Source organism: Lates calcarifer, linkage group LG1, assembly GCF_001640805.2.
Source record: "Lates calcarifer isolate ASB-BC8 linkage group LG1, TLL_Latcal_v3, whole genome shotgun sequence".
NCBI lineage: Eukaryota > Metazoa > Chordata > Actinopteri > Centropomidae > Lates > Lates calcarifer.
In genome coordinates, this window is record NC_066833.1 from 10,726,338 (window position 1) to 10,747,021 (window position 20,684).

General features: G+C 40.1%; 1 protein-coding gene across 1 annotated transcript in view; it reads right to left on the reverse strand.

Annotated features, from left to right (window-relative positions):
- Positions 1 to 241: 241 nt before the first annotated feature.
- LOC108902825 (partitioning defective 3 homolog B-like) overlaps positions 242 to 20,684 on the reverse strand; it is a 173,677-nt gene continuing 153,234 nt past the window's right edge. The window contains 4 exon segments of the mRNA XM_051070118.1: positions 242 to 4,285; positions 4,496 to 4,606; positions 4,798 to 5,013; positions 19,780 to 19,856. Coding sequence (XP_050926075.1) covers positions 4,171 to 4,285; positions 4,496 to 4,606; positions 4,798 to 5,013; positions 19,780 to 19,856 — 519 coding nt within the window. The 3' untranslated portion in view covers positions 242 to 4,170.

The window sequence follows — 20,684 nt, forward strand, 5'->3', positions numbered from 1 at the left end:
TGCATTAATTTGGGGCCAACATCTATCTCTTATCACAAAAGGCACAATTTATCAGCTGCTTAAATGATGGACTAAATTGGGTTGGCAATGTTAATGATTCACCTTGCAGGGTATGGGGGACATGAGGGAAATAATTTCTCCTGACTCATATTTAATTAACCTTAGCAGATGTGCTGGGCATGCATCGTAACTTAAAAAAACTGAACATGTTTAAAACAAGTATGACATCTTTGGCAAAACCTGTTTTAAAATGAGGATTTTAATGCAAAAAAGATGTTATATACATATATATAAAATGTAGGAAAACAGTAATAGAAAGCATTATTATTGTTACAATGGTATAAAATGAGATTTTTTTTTTTTTTTTTTTTTTGGATACAAGCAGTGTAGTGAAAATGTTATAATTCTATGACAGAGAGGTTATTTAGTTGGTTCCTTCATTCACTGGTCTCTGTAAAAGGAGAACCAGGAGTACCAGAACTCTTCCAAAAGAGGGTTCTGGTTAGTACCTTCATCTTGTGCAACTCATTCTGTACTGCCAAAAGCCAAAGAGTGATACATACAGGATGGTTAATCTTTAACCATGCCACATCACAATTTCTTGTTTGTTTTACCCAGTTTCAGCAAATTTCAAATTACTTGCAGAATTAACCTTTTTCTGGTAATTTCCAGATAAAATAGTCAAAATATAAAACTGAGAAAAAACATAAAAAAGTACCTCTCTCTTACAGTAGCATGGTAACAGAAGCCAAACACTCTGTGGCTCTGGTATAACCAACCAACAACACCAACTATCATTAAAAAGAAATACGTAGAAAATAAATGCTTGTGAAGAGTTATATGCATGTGAATTGTGTACTAATATCAGAGGAATAACAGTAATACACCTTCATGTAATGTTCACATCTCTGTATACTGTAGCTCAAAAAAGCTTCACCAGGCACCGACCCAGCATTTAGATACAGTTAAGAAGACGTCCATCTTTTCTTTCTGTCTTAAAGGAGTGCAGTACATGTTTGGAATCATTCATGTGACCCGACAGATCATTTTCTCTGGTGCTCTGTGTTACACTGTAACATATAGGAAACTATTATTATCTAAGTACACGATAAAACTGACATCTTGGAAATGAACAGAACTCTATTCTTGGTTTTGGTATTATGGCTACAAAGTTGCACATTTTAACTCAGCAGTGAGTCACTGACCTGGGTATGTGAATTATTTTGGTATTGATGAGTGTTTTCTTGACAATTAATATTTTGAAGTTTGACTTCAGACTGGTGAAGCAAAGTGATAACAGCATGAACAAGATAAATATTTCTAAGTAATTCCCAAAGTCACTACACTCAGTCAATACAAGCCCACTGCTGTAACCCTCCTCCTACAGCAGAACAACTGCCGCCAAATGTTGATGAACTTTCATTCTCTCCTCTGCTCTTTTCTTCTCATATCAAACCAGTGTGAATCAAAGGCACTGGGGTTCTTGCACTGCATCTGTTTTTCTTCCACCTCCCTCCATTTGCACCTTCGATCTGCTACTCATTTCCTTAATTCCTCTTCATCAGCACCCCTCTTTCCTTTGCCACAGTATTTCATTTCATTTAACCATCCTTGCTTCTCCACCTATCCTTCACTTCTATTCCTTTCTTTCCTCCTTTCCCTACTTTCCTTCTTTTAACTCGATCCTTTCATTCAAACTGCAGACCTACATTCCTCTGTCTAATCAAGATGCAGATTTCTCTGTCAGTCAAACAAATGACATGGTTTTGGGACAACATCTACTTCACATTCATTTGCATGTGTTTCAGTCAAATTGCTTTTAACATTCATCCTTTAGTGGTATTTCATCCTCAGTCTTAGTAACATAAATGCAAACCAAATCCTGAAATCTCATTTCAAACATTTAATCTCCATTGAAATTAATACTGCTGAGCTTTGTAGAATCAAACACAGAACTGTTAAGCTAGACTCCAACTCTGAGTTACACTTAATTGATGGTATAATAAGTGGCTAAATGGATACAAGCTGAGGTGCAGCAGGGACAAGAGCACTCTGATGCCTAATTCATGTTTCAACAGGACTTGTGTGCACTTGAACACGCAGCAACGCCTACGCCACCAGGTCACAGAGATGTGCAATGAACATCCTTCACACCCTAACCACAGTACATGTCATATGCAGAAAACACACACAGAGAGAGGGAAAGAGGCTGTTGAGTATCACAGAGTGAAAACAAGCTCTACAACACAGTCAGTTAAACACCTGCCCAAAAAAGAAAAGCCTTTTCTACCTGGTTTACTGCACAGTCCTGACATCTGCACGGCTTTAACAACTCAGCTCCACATTCAGCTCGAAAATAAAACAAGATTAGTACAAACACTAGTACAAGACAGCACATTGTTGTGGTATGATATATTATATGAAATAAAGTGTTCGACAGTTATTGAAGTTTTGCTCCTTTCCTGCATTCCTCTGCCTATTTCTACATGGCTGTCTATTAAGTACAAGCACCATTATCACATATGTGCTCATCCCAAATAATTTAGTTGGTTTAAAGAGAAGATGCTTTGAAACAAATACTGTCTAAATCGTAGGAGTAACTCCCAGCAGAGGAGGAGGCAGCATTAAGAAGCTTTGGTTTGTATATTGCCTATTACAAAATGAATGTTCTTAACAAAGCTTCCTCCAGAATATCAGAGTTGATCAGCTGATATTAGCATCCTGATGAAACTTTGCAAAGTGGTGTTGTCAGCTTTTTGTTTAAGGCAATTATTTCTGAATTGGAAGTCTGATAGAAAACCAAAAATTGAGACAAGACTCCAATCACGCTGGAACGATTCAATAACACACAGATTGAATCCATGGATTAAGTAGAGATGACCTGTGACAATGTAATCCAAGCAAGTTTATCATACATTCAAGTAGGGCTCGTTTTAAATAAAGTTAACGAGAAAAACTTCAGTCAAGTAACGCTAATACGTCCTGAAATGAAAACATATATTTGAGATTTAGGTTTGAAATGCTGTTATTCAGGGATCGATTTAATGCAGGAACAGCATCATTAGTAACTGCTGCAAACCAACAGACTGTACGCAGTCCTGTACTGAAATTATATTTCGGCTGATCTCTACCCAGAGAAATTTTGGATAAAAACGAAAGGTGATCATAGCACATTAGAATATTAAAAGCATATTACACAGAAAGATCATTCATACTGTGCTCTACTGTGCTATAGTTCAATTATTAAACTGTTTCCATAATTCAACAACAAAACAAAAACTTGATCATAAGACAAAATTTGTATTTTCATAAAGATTGGTATAGTGGAGTTCTCCCTGTTTGGCAAATTGAGACTATAAGGCCTCAGAAAGAGCACTTCATTTAACAGACTGTAACTATTACCCAAACTCTTAATGCAGTGTAGAGTTTGTATTATTAATCTGCCATGGATGGATATACCGTCTTATTGCATAATGCTACGTTTAGAGTTATAATGATTTTTCTGTTTCAGCAGCTGTTACTAATGTAGCAAAGAATGATATCTTCAGACTAAGTCACTGCTGTGCACACAGTTTGGGAACTCAAAGCCCCACAATCATGTTTTTGTCAACGTGAACCGCTTCAGTCTTGATAATAAATCTGGCTTTATCACACACAGGCACTGAAAGGTGTTACTTATCTGTGTGAATGGCCACATAACTAAGGTTTAGTTTTCAGGAGATTTTATTTTTTTGTCTTGTTGGTGGAGCAGCAGTAGTGAAACTAGCAGGTACAATATGAGGGTGTGTAAAACTGTATTTATTCCTTTAGCGGTTTAATTTAAATGGATCCAATTACCTGCACCGCTGACGGTTTCTTGAAAGAGACGACTTAATCAGAGTATAGTGAAAAGTGAAAACCGTGCTAATTTTATACCCCGGGAAGACTCTGAGCAATTTAAATGACTTCAAACAACGAGACATTATGCATTACGCCAGCCCCTCTATAATTAACCTCCTCTACCTTGCTTGTCTGTGTATTACCATATACCTTTCAACAGCGTTGAAAATGTTTGATAATGATGGTGGTTGGAATCACACCATTAAGAGGTTTCAACTCTATTTCACTGGAGTAGCAGAAGCAGAGGAGCTGCTCAGTACAAAGCAATCAGCATCTCTGGACCTGATTCGTCTACACAGCTGCAGTCATGGCGTTCTTCTGTCTTGGGTTGGTTTGGTGTTGCTGTTGCTGTCTTCCTCCCTCCCCAGAATAGCCGTATTGGTCTGGACTGGGATCCATCGGGTGCCTGTACCAATCAGACATATTCTGAGGTTTGTCAAAATCTAATCCAAACTGCTTTTTATTTGAGAGAGACACATATTGGAATAATACGGCTTTCTTTTGTAACATACACCTTGTTCAAATTTCAGAACACTTTTCATGTGTTAAAGTTGATGAACTGAGTTATTTGTGAGACAAAGGAGGATTTTAGATCTCAGAATTTACCTGCCCCTACCTGTAGCCTCCACCCCCAGTTCCACGCATCATAGTGTCGTACCGTAGTCCGCGAAGTGGAGGTGTAGGAGACGGGGGCACATCCTGCCGCAAGGGCCCTCTCTGCTGGGAGCTAGTAGCAGAAAGCAGGCAGCATGAGAATATAAGAAGCAGTATTTTATTGGCATAAAAATAGCTGAATTTCTCTGTGTTACAAGTCAAGTGCTGCTTTCTGACTACTTTGTAAATCTGACTCATGTTAGACGTTGACCTCTGCACACAGCATCATGTGGTGCACATGTACAGAAACCTGCATTTAATTACCTTGGGTGGGGGTAGTAGCCAGGGTCAACGCCCCGTGGGTCACCTGACCGTGGGTATTGCTGGCCAGGTGGGTAGCCAGAGTAAGACGGACCAGACTGGGAGTTGGGGTTAGGGTAGGACAGGGACTGAGGGTATCCCTGTGGGGCCTGAGGAGGTCCGGGGTAATGACCAGACCAGGGCTGCATGGGGTACTCAGCTGGATCCAACGGACCTCTCCTGGAGAAGAGAACAGCACAATTTTGAAACAAATAATTCCACAAGAAAAAACATTAAATTAATCAAATTAATAAAACAAAAACAAAAACAAGCTTTACTTTTACTTTGTATTGCAAAAAGACAGGAAATGGCTGTATGTTGGTGCAGGCCTACTCACTCCAACATGTCATTAAGACAATCACTGAAATAAACATGATTTGCCTGCATGACACCACTAAATAGATGCAGTTTCACTCAGTCTGAAATCACTCACAATACAACAAATCATCAACCAACTGCTGGCACTGCAAACACAATGTCAGAGTTTGTTGTTTTTGTTTGGTCCGTGGTGTTCTTTTTGTGTCTTTTAATAAGAAAATATCAATCAGTTAATTTTAATGCTGCATTTATTGCCAGTGTCTCTGGTAAATCTGTCTGAAAATCTGCTGAAAACTATTTGTTTTGGACACGAGAGAGAGAGTGAAAGAGAGGGAGAGGCAGAACACACAGCCAACAGCCCATCCCCGCCAAAGATCACATAGCAACAGAATATAAGTGACATGTGGCAGTTTTAAGCAGGCTAGGGCTCAGTTAACATGCACACATGCAAACACACACACAGCTGTGGTAATCCAGTCCAGTCCTGTTAATAGATATCGATGTCTTGTGCCCAGTGGAAAGCAAGTACACAAACATGTGTCATCCACATAGCTAACATTACAAGGTATTACATTTTATCTCTCTGTCTTCTGTCTCTTTTCATTTGTCTAAATTTGTTACTTATTCTATCTCTATCTACCCATCTGCCTTTTTATTTGCTTCAGTCTCAGTCCTTACACTTGTTTGTATGTGTGAGTAAATGTGAGATTAGTGTAAACGTGTTCAAGTATTTTAAAACGCAGAACAATTTTGATTCTCTCGATATTTACTCATATACTGGCTTAATGTGTACTGAAGCACGCACTCGTGTTAAAATGTGCTCAGAGCAAAATCATGTTCCTCTCACTGTGCGTCCTCATGACACTTTTCATTGATATGCATAGTTGAGAGGGAGGGGCTCTAAAACCTTCAACCAATCACAGAGTTGACCTGTTGCCTGTTGCCTGGAGATAATGTGAATGTGCACACGACCGCGGAGACAGAGCGACTGAATCAGACACAGTTTTGTACATAAATACTCACACACACACAGACAGTGTCAGAGTGCTGGTGGTCTCCATGCTGACGCCTGTGTGTGGCAATTTGGGTGGTCAGCAGTGGAAAGTGTCTAACTAACTACATGCCCATCATGTTTGGGATGTCTGCTTCTGCCCCTCCTGTCTCCATATCCGCCATGAGAGCGAGTGTGTGTGTGTGTGCGTGTGCATGCATGCCTTCGTGTGTGTGTTTGTGAGCACATTACATTTCTGCTTCCCTGTCAACTCATCTGTCAACCTATCTGTCATCTGTCTCCTGGTTTTCGACTTATTCTGCCACACTTATTGTAAGTCGCTCTGGGTAAGCGAATCAGCCACATGTCTCAAATGTCTCTCTCCTTGATAGCCACTGCCGATTTGTCTGCTTCTCTTCAACACATCACACCAACACATCAGCCTGCCAGCTGCCCAGTCTGTCAATGTGCCTGCCTGCCTCTCTCTCTCTCTCTAGAAGTTTTATAACTACTAGTCTGCCTGCCAGCCAATATGCATGACTTGCTATCCACCTCTGAGCCTGTATACCTGCGCCCATATCTGTCACTCAGCATTTGACCCCCGGCCACAATAATGTCACCAAGGCAGAGATAAGAGCGGCGGAGAAGTGATGGGGAGGTGAAGAAGGCAGGGCAGAGAGGAAGAGAGTCAAGAGGGAGACAAAGAAGAGAGGAGGAGTGAAGGTGGGGAGGTATGAGGGAGAGATGCAGATGAAAAACAATGATAAGAAGAGAGGTAAAGAGGGGAAGAAAAAGAAGCAGCAGGACAAAAACATCATCTGTAGAACTGACATCATCATCAGCTTTTGTGAAGACATGCTTTACTTAATTTTTAGGCTTTCAATCACTATGCCAAATTAGGATAAAAGATGTCACTTTTTTGAAGATCAAGCTGTATCAACAATTATTTGTAACAAACCCATAATGGAGAGGAAATTAGATGAAGTGAAAAGGGCAATATGGCTCAAAGAAGAAGAAAATGAGATGAATATAAGAAGCAAGGAAGAGGGAGAGGCTAGTGTCCATAATTTGTCAGCTCAGACAGCTAAAAAGACAAATGGAAAATTGGACTCCACCTCACTCTTTAGCTCTAACTCTTTTTGTACTGTACAAATGAAATAGTGCTTATTGGCTGAATGTGGCCTGCATAGATTTCTATGTGACTGTGTGCACTGTCTCCAAACCACTATTACTGCCTTTTGCTAAGCTAACAGTGATCTAATGGGAATCAAGTTGGAAAACATCTGAGATATACTGTATCGCCCGTTTAGTTACATGGTGCAAATTTTACTTAGTGATCAAATGTGAGAATTGCTGGCGTTCATTGTTTTAAAGCTTTATAAACAGAATATCTTTGGACAACACATGGCTTTGCTGGACAGCACATGCAACAGAGTAAAAGTTTAATAGATTAATAAAAAAAAAACAACTGACAGACTAATCTATAGTGAAAACAATCATTAGCTGCAGCCCCACAGTCTTATGAGAGTTTCCATATTGGGAATGGAGCAGAAATCCAGTGGGAATCTTTGGGGAATCCGCTGTAAATCCGTTGGCAAGTTTGGAATTTTCTCTCCAGGAACCCAGTGAGCGCTGCACAGCAGCTGGGGATTACAGGGTAATGAGGATGGAACCCATTACGTGCATACACACACACACACACACACACACACACACACACACACACACACAAGGATACGGATACATACAGTATGTGAACTGAAACTCACAGAAACACACACACATACACTGAAAACCTTAGCGTAAATCCTAATCACCCCCTCCCAAACCCCACATACTCTGGAGGAGGCAAATTGGCACACAGCTGGAGAGGAGTTAAGACCAAATGAGGAGGCTGGTGGTCTGTGTGTGTGTGTGTGTGTGTGTGTGTGCACGTGTGTGTGTGTGAGAGAGAGACAGAGAGAAAGATAAAAAGAGAGAAACAGATGTAATGAATGAGAACAAATTCCTGGCATATGCAACAACTAGTTTAACATAACAGAGAGAGTAATCAAACCAAAACGAAAGAGTTGAAAACATTCCCAGGAGGACAGAATCACCACTGAAGTCAGTTTGGAGTGAAATTCAACTGTGTAATAGCTGTCTGGGATGACTTCTTTAATACAGTTAGTAATGTAGATAGTGTACTACTCTGGGTTGGACATTTGAAAGGATAATTGGAAAGATTCCTCTCCCTGGACTGACAGTAATTGAGAGTAATGTGAGCCTTTCTAATTCCCTGGTATTTAAGAGATTTCTGATGGATTTCAGAGGAAACAAGGAGTTGTTATATGTCCTCTGCACCTGCCCCTCTCTCTCACAAACACACACACTTTCACTTACTATTTCTAAAAGGGCTGGATACAGCTGTTATTACTAGGAAGAAACGCACACACACATACACAGCCATGTATCATCTCAGCCTGTTTCAGAGAGACACAAATATCTTTAAGAAAGAGAGACAAGACGTAGCATTGTGACACAACACATTAAAAAACTCCTGAGAGCCAATGACAGCCACATCGCAGATGGATTGTCTCAATAAAACCAAACACTAAAGCACAAACACAAACAACACCGCCTCAAAATTAGAACAGAGGAAAAGTTTCAGATGAGAGGGGGAGGGTTATAGAAGGTGAGAAAAAGAGGAGGGGGAGGTAAAGAGTGATATTTAGAGTGATTGAAAGAGGAGCAAAGGGAGGAAGAGGAGATAAACGACTGCAGTTTTAATTCAGTTATCTTCTTTATGAGTCTTTACAGAGCTGAGTCCTCACCTTGTGTTGATTTCCATTTAAAACTGATTTTAGGTTTGAGGTTTGGAAAGTACTTCATATATTCAAATTGTATTCAACAGTGTCAGATTCTTTGTCAATGAGAGTCACGATATTTTGACAGTCTGGTAATAAAACAGATTAATAGCTCAAATTGTTCCACAACTGCTGTCGTAATGTCATTTTGGGAGCCACAGTGAAAATGGAGCCACAGTGATATAATGTCCCCAGAGTTAAACTAACTTTAACTTAGTTTCATCTTCCTAATGTGATACTTCATTATGAAGCTTTAATCATGGAGGCATCACAGTCCAAACAATGAGGCAATAAAATCTTAAGTGAGAAATAATGAAGGGCAGAGAAAATATTTTATTTTCTATCAAAGGAGAGGAAGGAAAAGACAGGAAAGTCTATTTGTAAGGAGATAGTACTGAGATGAAAATGAAACCTGCGTCACATCTTGAGGTTCTAAATTACATTTAATATAGATTTTGAACTGCTTAGTAAATTTATCAGAGCTTAACACATCAATATACTGTAAATTACAGCAGTGAGTTAGTTATGAAATTGACTTATGGAGAAAAATCTTGATCGAAATCATTTGGTACTCAGGAAATGTTAAAAAACTGTTGATCAAGGAAAGAAAATAAGATTTAATAAAAGTGAAAATGTCTTCATTATAAACAAATTTATGAGTACGTATTAGATTAGAAATAAATAAATAAATAAACAGCTGAGCAAAGCTGCCTAATGTCATTCCATAATAATATTACATATTAAAGGACAGATGACAAATATTTTGTTTTCCCATACAGTATGTGGCATCATTATGAACTCTATGAATCAAAGCTTTAAAACACTAGATGTGTTTCAAGGAAATTCCTTGTTGCTCATTAATATGCACATTTATGCTGCAAAGTGCTTCAAAATCCAATTACATCCTCTGATCCTGAGGGGGACCCTGAGATGTAATTATGAAGTTTCTGTCACGTATTGTTCTTCATTACTATATTTACTGGCATTAGTTCACATGAGAGCCAAGGTAAAGATATAATACCCCACTTACAATAGTGATGGAGACATAATGAGTGTAAATGTGCAAAAAAAGGCAGGCATCAAGCTGGGAGGTAAGGCTTTCAGCATGACTGGCAGTTGTCTTTTAAAAGTCAAGTAAAATCACTCTAAGCTGCTGTGTGAGCACACTGTACAGGTACAGTATATGGCATGTGGAACTACCTTAACTGTGAGTGGTGAAAAAAAACAAACTCTTAACAGAACAGAGCCAAGTAATTAAGAGTGACGCCTGAAGCAGCAGAGAACGGTTTTTCTGTTTTATTAGGAGAAGCCCAATAAGACACTAAGCTGTTTTCCTACTTATGGTTAAGTGGTTACATACTGTGAGTCTGAGGGTATGTGTGTGTATGGCACATTCTGTTGGTTCAGCTGTCAGTGTGGTTTGTACTGGTGCTTATGTGTGTGTATGTGTGTGTGTGTGCGTGACCTCCAAACCTCCCTCGACTCCTGACCTCCTGAAGTCACATGACACTCCATCAGTTCCCACCAAACACTTAGACGATGGGGTCAAAGGCTAAGCAAGGATTAGGAGGCATACCAAATACATAGACATAACATTCAAAGTCTCAATACCATTTGGTAAAGTTAACAACCATTTGGTCAAGACCATTCTGGACCATCACTAACCCTGGAACAGCAGAGGAAGCCGAGCTAATCTCATGTTTTATCATCGTGAACATCACTGACATGGATTAAAAACAGCTGACTTTCATTTTTTCAAAAGAAAAACCTGTATTTTTCAAAGCCAGCAGCGACTGATTGTCTGCTAAGTGTGAAAGGATGAATAGAGGGTTAAGAGTTTGCAAAAAATAAAAATAAAAAATAAGGACCAGACATCATTCCACTAGGGATTGTTTCAACAATGTGTTTCTTGCGAAAAATTAGCGGGTAAAACTAGTGTGAAGGCGACAAACCCACAAGGAGCTCATAGGCCGAGAGCAGACCACTCGAGAATAAAATCTTTATTTGTATTCCTTTCAAACAACCGAAGAGAAAAGGACAGAGAGGAAGCAGGTGAATGTAAAGAGGATAAGAAGCTGGAGTAAACAGAGGACAAAGAGGTGTGTCTGTAGAGGGCTGAGCCAGACAGGAGAGGAGGAAGAGGAGGAAGAAGAAGAATGAGGACAAGACCTAGAGAGAGGGACAGACCTGGTTTGTTTCCAAATAACGAGGAGTACAGAAGGAAAAATCGGCTTTAGCCAGGGAAGACAAAAAGCTTACAAGATGTAGTCAAGAAAAAGAGAAGACAAGGGAAATAAGGTTGAAGAGAAAGACAAGGAGAAGACAATGAGGCAGAGGAAAATGAACAGGGAAAAAGTGAGTTTAGATTTGAAAGCTAAAGAAAAAAAGTGGATGATAAATGGGGCTACAAGTGGAAGACACTGAGCCTCTCAGATGGAGGCCTTGTGAAGCTGAGGAGAAAAACATGAAAGAGGGAGGAAGAAAGGAGCAGAAAATGAGAAGGGAAGAAGAAGTAAAAGAAGGGAGGGGGGTGGAAGAGGGGGGAAGAGAAGAAAAGAAGAAAAAAGGCAGAGAAACAAGTGCTGCCCTCCAGAGAGCTGGCATGCTGAAGGTCAGCATCTGCTGAGAATAATAGGGCCTACTTTAGAGGAGCGCGCACACACACACGCTCTCTCACACAGTCACTCCCGGATGCTTGTTCATACAGTTCACGTCTGAATGAAACTAAACACCTTTCAGGGGCTCCTATCTGTCTTTGTCAATAAAGTTCTGTCAGATATGATTAATCCACCTGGATATCATGAATTACAAACTGACCAGTCCAGGAAACTAACATGATTACATTCCCTCGTGTATGTAAGTGTGTGTGTGTGTTTGCAAAAATTTGGCGATATGTGTGTATCCGAGTATGAATGTGTGTGAGTGTGTCAGGGGGTGTGCAGCACAGAGTACTTGTATTAAAGAACACGGCTGAAGTGTTAAGGAAAAAAAAAGACAAAGACGAGCAGGGAATGAGATGAAAGTGAACACAGGAGGATAAAAAGTGGATAGTGAAGAGCAAATGAAAGGGCACAGTAACACAGTATAGAAAGTATGAGTGAGAAATTAGAAACAGGAGCTGGAATCAAATTAGAGAACCAAAAAAAGTACACAAATATCTATGAGAAGAAAAAGAGAGACAGTACCAAAAGAAAAAGTAAATGAGATGGGAGAAGGACAGAGGAGAAACCCATTAGAGGAAAGTGAGAGCAACTGAGGGATGAGGGCCTTCCAGATGGTAGGAGACTGTTGCCTCGGAAACACAGAGAGGGCAGGACAATGGGGATTTTGAGTGGTTTTTCACATCCCATCATAATGTGGCCATGCCATTTGGAATCTGAGCGACGAAGCGGCAGCCAAAAATCGCAGAGGCTGACAATTGAGTGCAGACAGCTCCTCAAAAAATAAAAATAAAAATCTGATCAACATGTCAAATGAGAGACGAGCCGACAGATCAACAAACTACGATACATGCTCATCATGAGGTTGAATGTCTTTCAGACCCGTTGTTCATGTCACTGCAACTCTTTTCTTGTTGCATTCTCTCTCTCACTTCACCTGTTACACATGAGTTAGATATTATTATATTATATAAATATGGGTGTGAAAACATATTTTTTTACTTTTTATTTTTACCAGATTATGTTTTGATCATTTCACAGAGAAAATAAGTTAATATTTAAGGTTTCATATAAGCTATGGCTACATAATAAAATCTTGTGTTTGTGTGTATATGTGTGTATACAGTACAGTATTTTGCAAACCAGTCTACAATGTTAAAAGATATTTGTCTTACTCCAGACAAATTATTACCACATTTAAACTGGACCTTTAAATACTCTAAATTAAAAATGTCCCTGAGGGAAATCAGCAGGTAAAGATGTATAAATATCTAAATAGCTTTACAAAATGTGCGATTATCACATCAATGTTAAATCTTTTGTTAGACAGTACACACAGGCATCACTTTTGATTGTTCTGAAAATCACCCTACAAACGATGAGTTTACAAACTCTAATATCAGAGGAAATTACAACATCATTAGAGAGAGAACCTCTGGAAATGAAACCATAAGTCATGTTAAATGGTGCAAACAAAGTCACTGGCCTGTATCAACTTTGAGATACCTCACTGTGTAAGAACCATAAAGACAGTCTGATCACATTGGCAGTGAAGTGGCTGCATCTTCTAAGTATCTATATGGGCCGTGTCTGTCTATACTGTGAGAAATTACTCAAAATAAAATGACATTGGTTATGGCAGCATCACACATGCCTGGTTACAGGCAGTGTAGTGGGTGACTTCCTGAAAAATCATGACATCCATTACCATATCCCATTCAAATAGCTTCCATTATATCACATCTTGAGCCAATAAGCTTCCCCTCAACAGGATGTAATAGTTTCAGGCTGGGGACATTTTGCTCTGTGCACAACCACAGGATACAAATTGCTGACAAGATTACAATCCCTCAATAGCCACTAATTTGGTACATGGAGTGGAGTTCTGAAATTGCACTTGTACAAGAGAGATGGGAGATTGTAAAAATCCCAGCACATACACACAAGTATGGTCAAGGGTTCATATGAAAAGACTTTGAGGGAGGAAATCAAACTTACATTGAGACATATGCTCTGACACGTTTTCTGTGTTTGGATATACTTTTAAAAAAACTTGCATTTTACCCACTCACAAGCAGCTGCTAAACCTAACACTACAGTGACTTTTCTTAAAAATGTTACATTTCAGTTTCAGACATAAAGTGTATTTGCAACATTAGCAGTGAATATGGGATGTTGGAGATGACAATGTTCATTCACTAACTTGACTGCCACAGCCTCACTGCTTCATTTTAATGTCAAACCCCTTCCTGTTGAAGTAATATGAGCTGCTTCCTGTTTCAGCAGATTCATAAATCATCATAACAATTCACGGTGCCCTCCACTGGGTACTGGGACTTCGATATGAGCCCAACTTGTGCACATGCTAATCATGTTGCACGTCATGGTTTTGAGTAATGGGGAAAAAGAGCTTTGAATGCACGCACAAACATGTTTAATTATCATTTAACTATGCAATATAACTTTGAGAGTTTCTGGAAAAAATGCTTGTGGCTGTACAGGGGACGACAGATGGTCATTAGGCTGTTGCCAGATGTTAACATCTCACAGCTGCAACTGCTGAAATGTATGTAGCGCAGTCCATCTTCTTGTTCTTCAGACAGAAGTAAATTACAATATAAAATTCCCTAATGTATTTCCCACACATCTGATGACTAGTTAACTGCTGTAAAGTACAGGCAAACTAACGTCTGCCCTGAAATAAACGGTCAAACTCAAAACAGAGAGGATGATAATCAATTTAAATAAGAGGTTTCCATAGTGAACTGCTGAAGATAAAGGTCATTACCTAGGTATTATTCTGCCATAATGAAAAATTTAGGTGTGTAAATTTCACAACTTGTTGTAAACCTCCTTGACTCCACATGAGCACAGTATCACTTAACACCAGTTCAACTCCAGGATACCCAAAAAAACCTGTTAAACATTTGCTGGCTGGGACCTGAAAGAAAACTTTCCTCCCTCACCCCAGGGTCCAGAAGTATGAAAGCATATCATACTCTTGTTCATGCCAGGACCCAGTGGTTCTGCAACACATTATGGGTTGTAACCCAGCATTTTAGAGTCCATGATCAAGATCAAAGCTGTGACCAGAACTCTTAAAAGCAGCGATGGGGGAACACATTAGAAACACTAGAAGTGAGGAACAAGATAGGGTCAAGAGAGAGAGAAAAACGGAGAGAGAGTGGGGGAAGGAAGGCAGGCATTGTATGAGAGGCAGGGTCTTTCTTGGGATCCCCTATGTGGCTAACAAACAAGAAGAGTCCGATGAGTCCGAAGACACGCAGAAAAACAAGTGGACAATAGGGTGGTTTGTGCAGCAGTTGTAAAGTGGTCTGGGAAACTCTGGGGCCTGGTTGGGAGGTCTTCTCAAGAGAGATGGAGGGAGAGAGATGGAAAGAGAAGCGAGAGGCATGCCCATTTCACTTCCCTCCTCGGCAGAGTGAAATGATATTCAACAATGTCCTTTTCACCCCCGGTTCAGAGAGAACGAGAGAGAGGAGAAGAGAGGAGAGGAGGGGCAGAACGGGGGAGAAAAAGGAAGAAAAGCAGAAAGGCAGAAAGCGGAGGGAAATAAATGAGGAAATGCGACTAAAAGAGACATACAGACAGAGCGCAAGACACAGTGCGACATCTGCTTTCTAATGACTAATCATCTAATTATCATTATAATGAGGAAGTGACAGCCTTCCCAGAAACCTGAACAGGAATTCTGATTGGCTCTTTAATCCAATAAGAGTAATAACGAGGACAAATGGGAAAGGGTGTTTGACTAATCAAATAGGGCCATGGCTGTGTTTCCGACAACAGATAGCTGTAAGAGACATTTTTGGGAAGCAGCATCACGTCTCTAATCAAAGTTGGTAAAGTCCAGTCCTACGTGACACAAGAATTAGGTCTTCAGAAACGGTCATCAACAGAAGTATGGGCTGATGGAAGAAAAGGGTGTCACCAAACATCAGAGGAACACACAGGAGTTATTAGTTTATGGATGTGAGTGGGTGGATTATATCAGTCACATGTAAACTAGTGGTCATTATTTCTCATTATGGTGCTTATTGCCCTCCCATTTTTGCAGCTATTAAGTTAGTTTCCTTCCTTCTTTCCTTGACAATCAATAATTCTGTCTCAAACTAACACTGTTAACAGTAAAGATGAGCCTGGTGTGAAATCTGTCAACCATTAACTTCATTTTGTTCCTCATCTTCTTTCTTTTGACTGTTTTCATATGAAGAATACTATAGAGGAAAACAAGCATGTCTACATGTGTGCAGAGGGAATGTGAAAATGGGTCAGTAATGGCGCACACATGGCAGGGGTACAACCTGCTCATGTTGACCATACACACACACTCTGATAGCCATCAGCCGACCCCAGAACGACTGAAACACGGTCACACAGGTGCATATCCACCATAGTAATGGGCATGTATGCATACAAATCACTGAGGTTATTTCAAACAGATGTACATTCACTCTCAAACATTAACCCAAAATTAGAGAGTGGTTACAGGCCATGTAACCGCAGCTCTCTGGGTTTGATTGTAGTCAGGAATGTTCTCTGAATGTCATTCACCTCCCTCTCTTTCTCTCTTTATTCCGGGTCTTTCTTTCTGCACTTCTATCTGATGAAATAAAAAGTGTGCAGCTTTGTCACGTGCCTGTTCTTAAAGCACATGACTGTAAATTTACAGGGGACAGGGACACTGTAATAACATCACAGAGAGAAAGTGAGATGGGAGGAAAACGGTGAAATATAGAGAGAAGGTGAAATGTGGAGGATGGAGGGGTGGAGAGGATGGGGGGGTAATTTCAAGAAAATGGCTGTGAGAGGAGACCTTGGGGGGATTTGAAGTGAAAAGACATGATGTGTTGTGTCTTACCCTCTTTCATTTTCTGTGTTGTCAACGTTCCTATTCCATGAAAACCTGCATCTCTCAGCTCTCAAGTTAAAGGTGCTATTTTCTGAATTTTGAGTGTTTGGAGGAGTTAAAGGTGCTGATCAGCTAGAATCATCTGAAGAAAAATATTCAAATAAATAATATGCATTAATATTAATATTTACTATTAGAGAACATCAAACTTGGTTTTATCTGTGGAATTATTTTACGTGCACTAGTAAGACATTTTAATACAGTTAAATTACTCTGACTCTAGTGCCTCTGTATCTTTTTCTAATCCATCTAATTTGCTAAACACTGAATAATTTTATGGAGTAAGAAAATATGTACAATATAAAATATACCCTTAGCAGATTCCTCTCTATTTCATGCAGTGACATTTGCTGACAGTATGTTAGGTAAAGTGTTTCTGCTTTAGGCAGGCAAACATCACCCACTGCTGCTGGGTCATGTTTTAATTTTAGAGCCATCAAAACCTTGTCTCACGGTGGTAGCTGCACACACACACACACACACACACACACACACACAAATATACACAGCGTACCCAGTGCTCCAGTTAACTGATTTTGAGTCAAATGTACAGTACCTGACTAAGCAGCACCCAGCTCCCCCCCAGCTATTTCTGGACTCACTTGGAAATAATATAATCACAAATTCACAAATACACACACATGCACATACACAAAAAGGGTCCATCCCACACACGCATGCAGGTATACAGGCATGCAGATACTAGATACACACAGCCTGCCAGCTATTTCTGGGTTAGCGGTGAAATAATATGTTTTCATAAGGTCAACAGCCTGGATGTGGTTTCTAAACCTGACTCTTTAGACGCTGAAATATCTCGAGTTAATTGACAGCAGGAGAAAGAGTGCAGACAGAAATGCAGTGGCAGGGAGAAAGCTAAATAAAGACAGAAGGGGAGAGAGAGAGAGAGAGGGAGATGAGTTTCAGACATAAAGTCTCTGAGAGGGAAAACATTTCTGGGTTAATCTATGTATTTAGTAAAAGCTTTCTGGCTTTAAGATTGCTGTGTTCATTGTGGAAAACTTTCATGTTGACTCATGTCAAATATAAGAGGCTGTTATGGACCGAAGTGCAATGCTCACTTTGTATTTGCCATCCAATTTCCACACACACACACACACATATATACACATATATATATATTTTTTTTTTTATTTCCTTCACAAAAAATCATTTTGTTTGTGTAACACAAGAAAGTGCCTTTTCAAAGTCAAATTTGCTGCTTGAAAATTACAGCATTAAAAGCATCACCTCCTTGTCTTCGTTTGTATGCCGTGCACAAAAATGTAATATGTAAAAAAAGCTGGATTATTGGTGACGTGACTGTTTTAAATCACTCTTCAGCCATGTAGAAAATGTTTCAGAACTGTTACCAGGTCAAAAGTAAGCAGACTGTCAGAGCAACTTTTATGGAAAAATGACTCGGGGCCCTTTTCAAACATGAGGCCTACATGTAAAATTGGCACAGCATTTACAGATTACAGTGCATGTCTGAAAGTGGAAACAGAGACAGGGTGTACTGTATGTGAGTGTGTGTGTGTCCAATTTCCCAAGGCTTTTCAGATACCACAGCCAGACCTCAAAACTATCATCACTGTTCTCGCTCCCATCTGCCAAAGTCATCACCCACACACAGACCTACACTCTCTCTCTCTCTCTCTCACACACACACACATGCACACGAAAGAGGTGTGAAATAGCCATCCCTCACCATTTTAACAGGGGTGGGAACCTGGCTATAAACTTTCTAACGTTCAAAACTTCTGTCTGCCGTTCCACTCCAGACTTCCTCACCCTCTCTCTCTCTCACATACACACACAAACAAACATTTGTTGTTGGCTTGTTAGTCTGCTGAGGTGTTGGTAGTTAGAAGCTCTGAATGAGGTGAGAAGAAGCCAGTGACTAAACTTGAATAAGTTTTATTTTTAGACATGATGCACTGGCATAGGGCGAGTTAAAGGACTCTACTTCAATTAATTTCTTTTTAAAAAGGAATGAAAAACCTGACAGTGAACAAAATGACATGAGAGTAAGATATCACAGGTGTGAGAAGAGAATGAATTAAGAAAGGAGAGTATAAGAAAAGAGAGGAATACAGAGATGTAAGACAATTAAAGTCGAGGCCTTTGAGGCAGTGAACGCAGCAATGTTTCAAATGAAAAACAAGGAGTTACTGATTACACCTGGAGAATATAGTATATCTTTGACTGTGTTTCCCAATGAGGTTAACATGTTTAAATGGCCAGTGAACAGCTGTGGTTTCATAAATGTTTTAAGCAGAAACGTAGGCACAACCGTGGCCATTCGGGGGACAGTGTATTTATCTGACTGCATCAGGAAACTCATCATGAGAAACAAATGGAAAGAAGCTTCAGCAATTGATTAGTATAGTCAGGAAGCTGTTTTTATTCTTTTGTTGGCTAATGTTCGTAATATTTCATTCTGTCCAGGCAGGAAAACAAACAAGATGCACTGGGCAATACGCTAACATATGGCGCACAGAGATAGTCAAGTGGTTATGTTTTCCTGCTTGAGTGTCAAATCTGACCAGAGCTGTCTCCTCTGTGTCCTCCTCTCACCTGCATCCTGACTTTTAAACTGTCAAAAAAGTAGTAGGAAGCTAAAAATTAGCTTGATGAGCATTTACAACAGCTAGCTCACTAAAGGCCAGCTGAAAATCAGCACCTATCTGACATCAGCTCATATTTGCAGACGGTAAAACAGAGAACAAGTTGTAATATTTGCACTGATGGCGATAAATCCACGTATACAACATTTGTGGGGAGAGAAGTGCTTGAAGTTGTGTCAATTTTTCCTACATCTTAAGAAACTGTCACCAAAATTCAAAATGAAATGAAATTTGCAGCCTCAGTATAATAGCTGATGTTTGAAGTTGGAGATAACCCCCACACACACACCAGATAAGACACTCGTTATGACTTTGAAAACTACTGATTGTGTAAAAGCCCAAGTAAGTTTTGGTGGGGGAGGTGCAGATCCAGACATCAGGGATCAGTTTTCAAGCCCTGTATGAGTGTGTCCTCCCCGGGGAGAGGATAAGGTGAGTTCCTGGCTGAGACTGAAGGCTCCAGAGACAGACAGAAAGGCATACAGACTACACAGATTTAATTAGAGACTTCAAAGAGAAGAGAAAAGAAGAGTGATACTTGTGTGAAAACAAGCAGAAGAAGCAGTACCTCGGTAAGGACGCATACTGACGTTCCACCTCTTCATAACGTGGTGCCAACCGAGGATCTGTCCCTCTGCCCGGCATCTAGAAAAGAGAGACAACTTTGGTTTAGTTTTGTGAGTGTACTTAAATCTTAAAGTTGTGAGCCCATGAGTGAGCAGTACGCACCAATAAGGCCCTTATTTTCCACGTTTGTGCATTTCTGTGTGTGTGTGTGTGTGTTTGTGATACTGGGGGTAATTTAGGATTGACAAAGGCTAGTTATTAGGGATTTAGAGTAAGAGTTTCGGTCTTCTGAGGTTTTTTTTTGGGAGGGGTGGCGGGGGTCTCCATCCTAGATTAGGTTACTTCAAAACAGGATGGAGTCGTCTTGCTCAAATACACACACGCACCAACAGAGTCACACGTACACAGAGTCACGTCTCATCTCCATCTTGAGGAGGGAAAAAAAAAAGATTAAGTCAAGCTGCTGACAGTTCAATCTCTCGTGCATCCTCTCTTACTCTTCATCTCACTGGTTCTCCCTCTCCCACCCTCACATCTTGTCCTCCTCCATTTATTCCCATTCCTCTCTTTTTCCCTCTTACACACACACACACCACACCACACACACACCACACACACAGGCTCCCTCTCAGAGATTATCCCAGTCTATTCAGCAGGGAGATTCCAGCTGCTGCAGCGTTCCTTAAAGAAGCTGACTAAACCCCAAACAACAACCTCAACAAGCTCCATTAACACACAGCAATACAAACACACACACACACACACACACACACACACACACAGAGCCATACAACACACACAGAGCCATACAAACACACACAGAGCCATACAAACAAGCCATTCTGTTTGTAACTTAATAATGTAAATGAGGCTCATTTTAATATAATGTGGGGTGAGAGAGAGGAA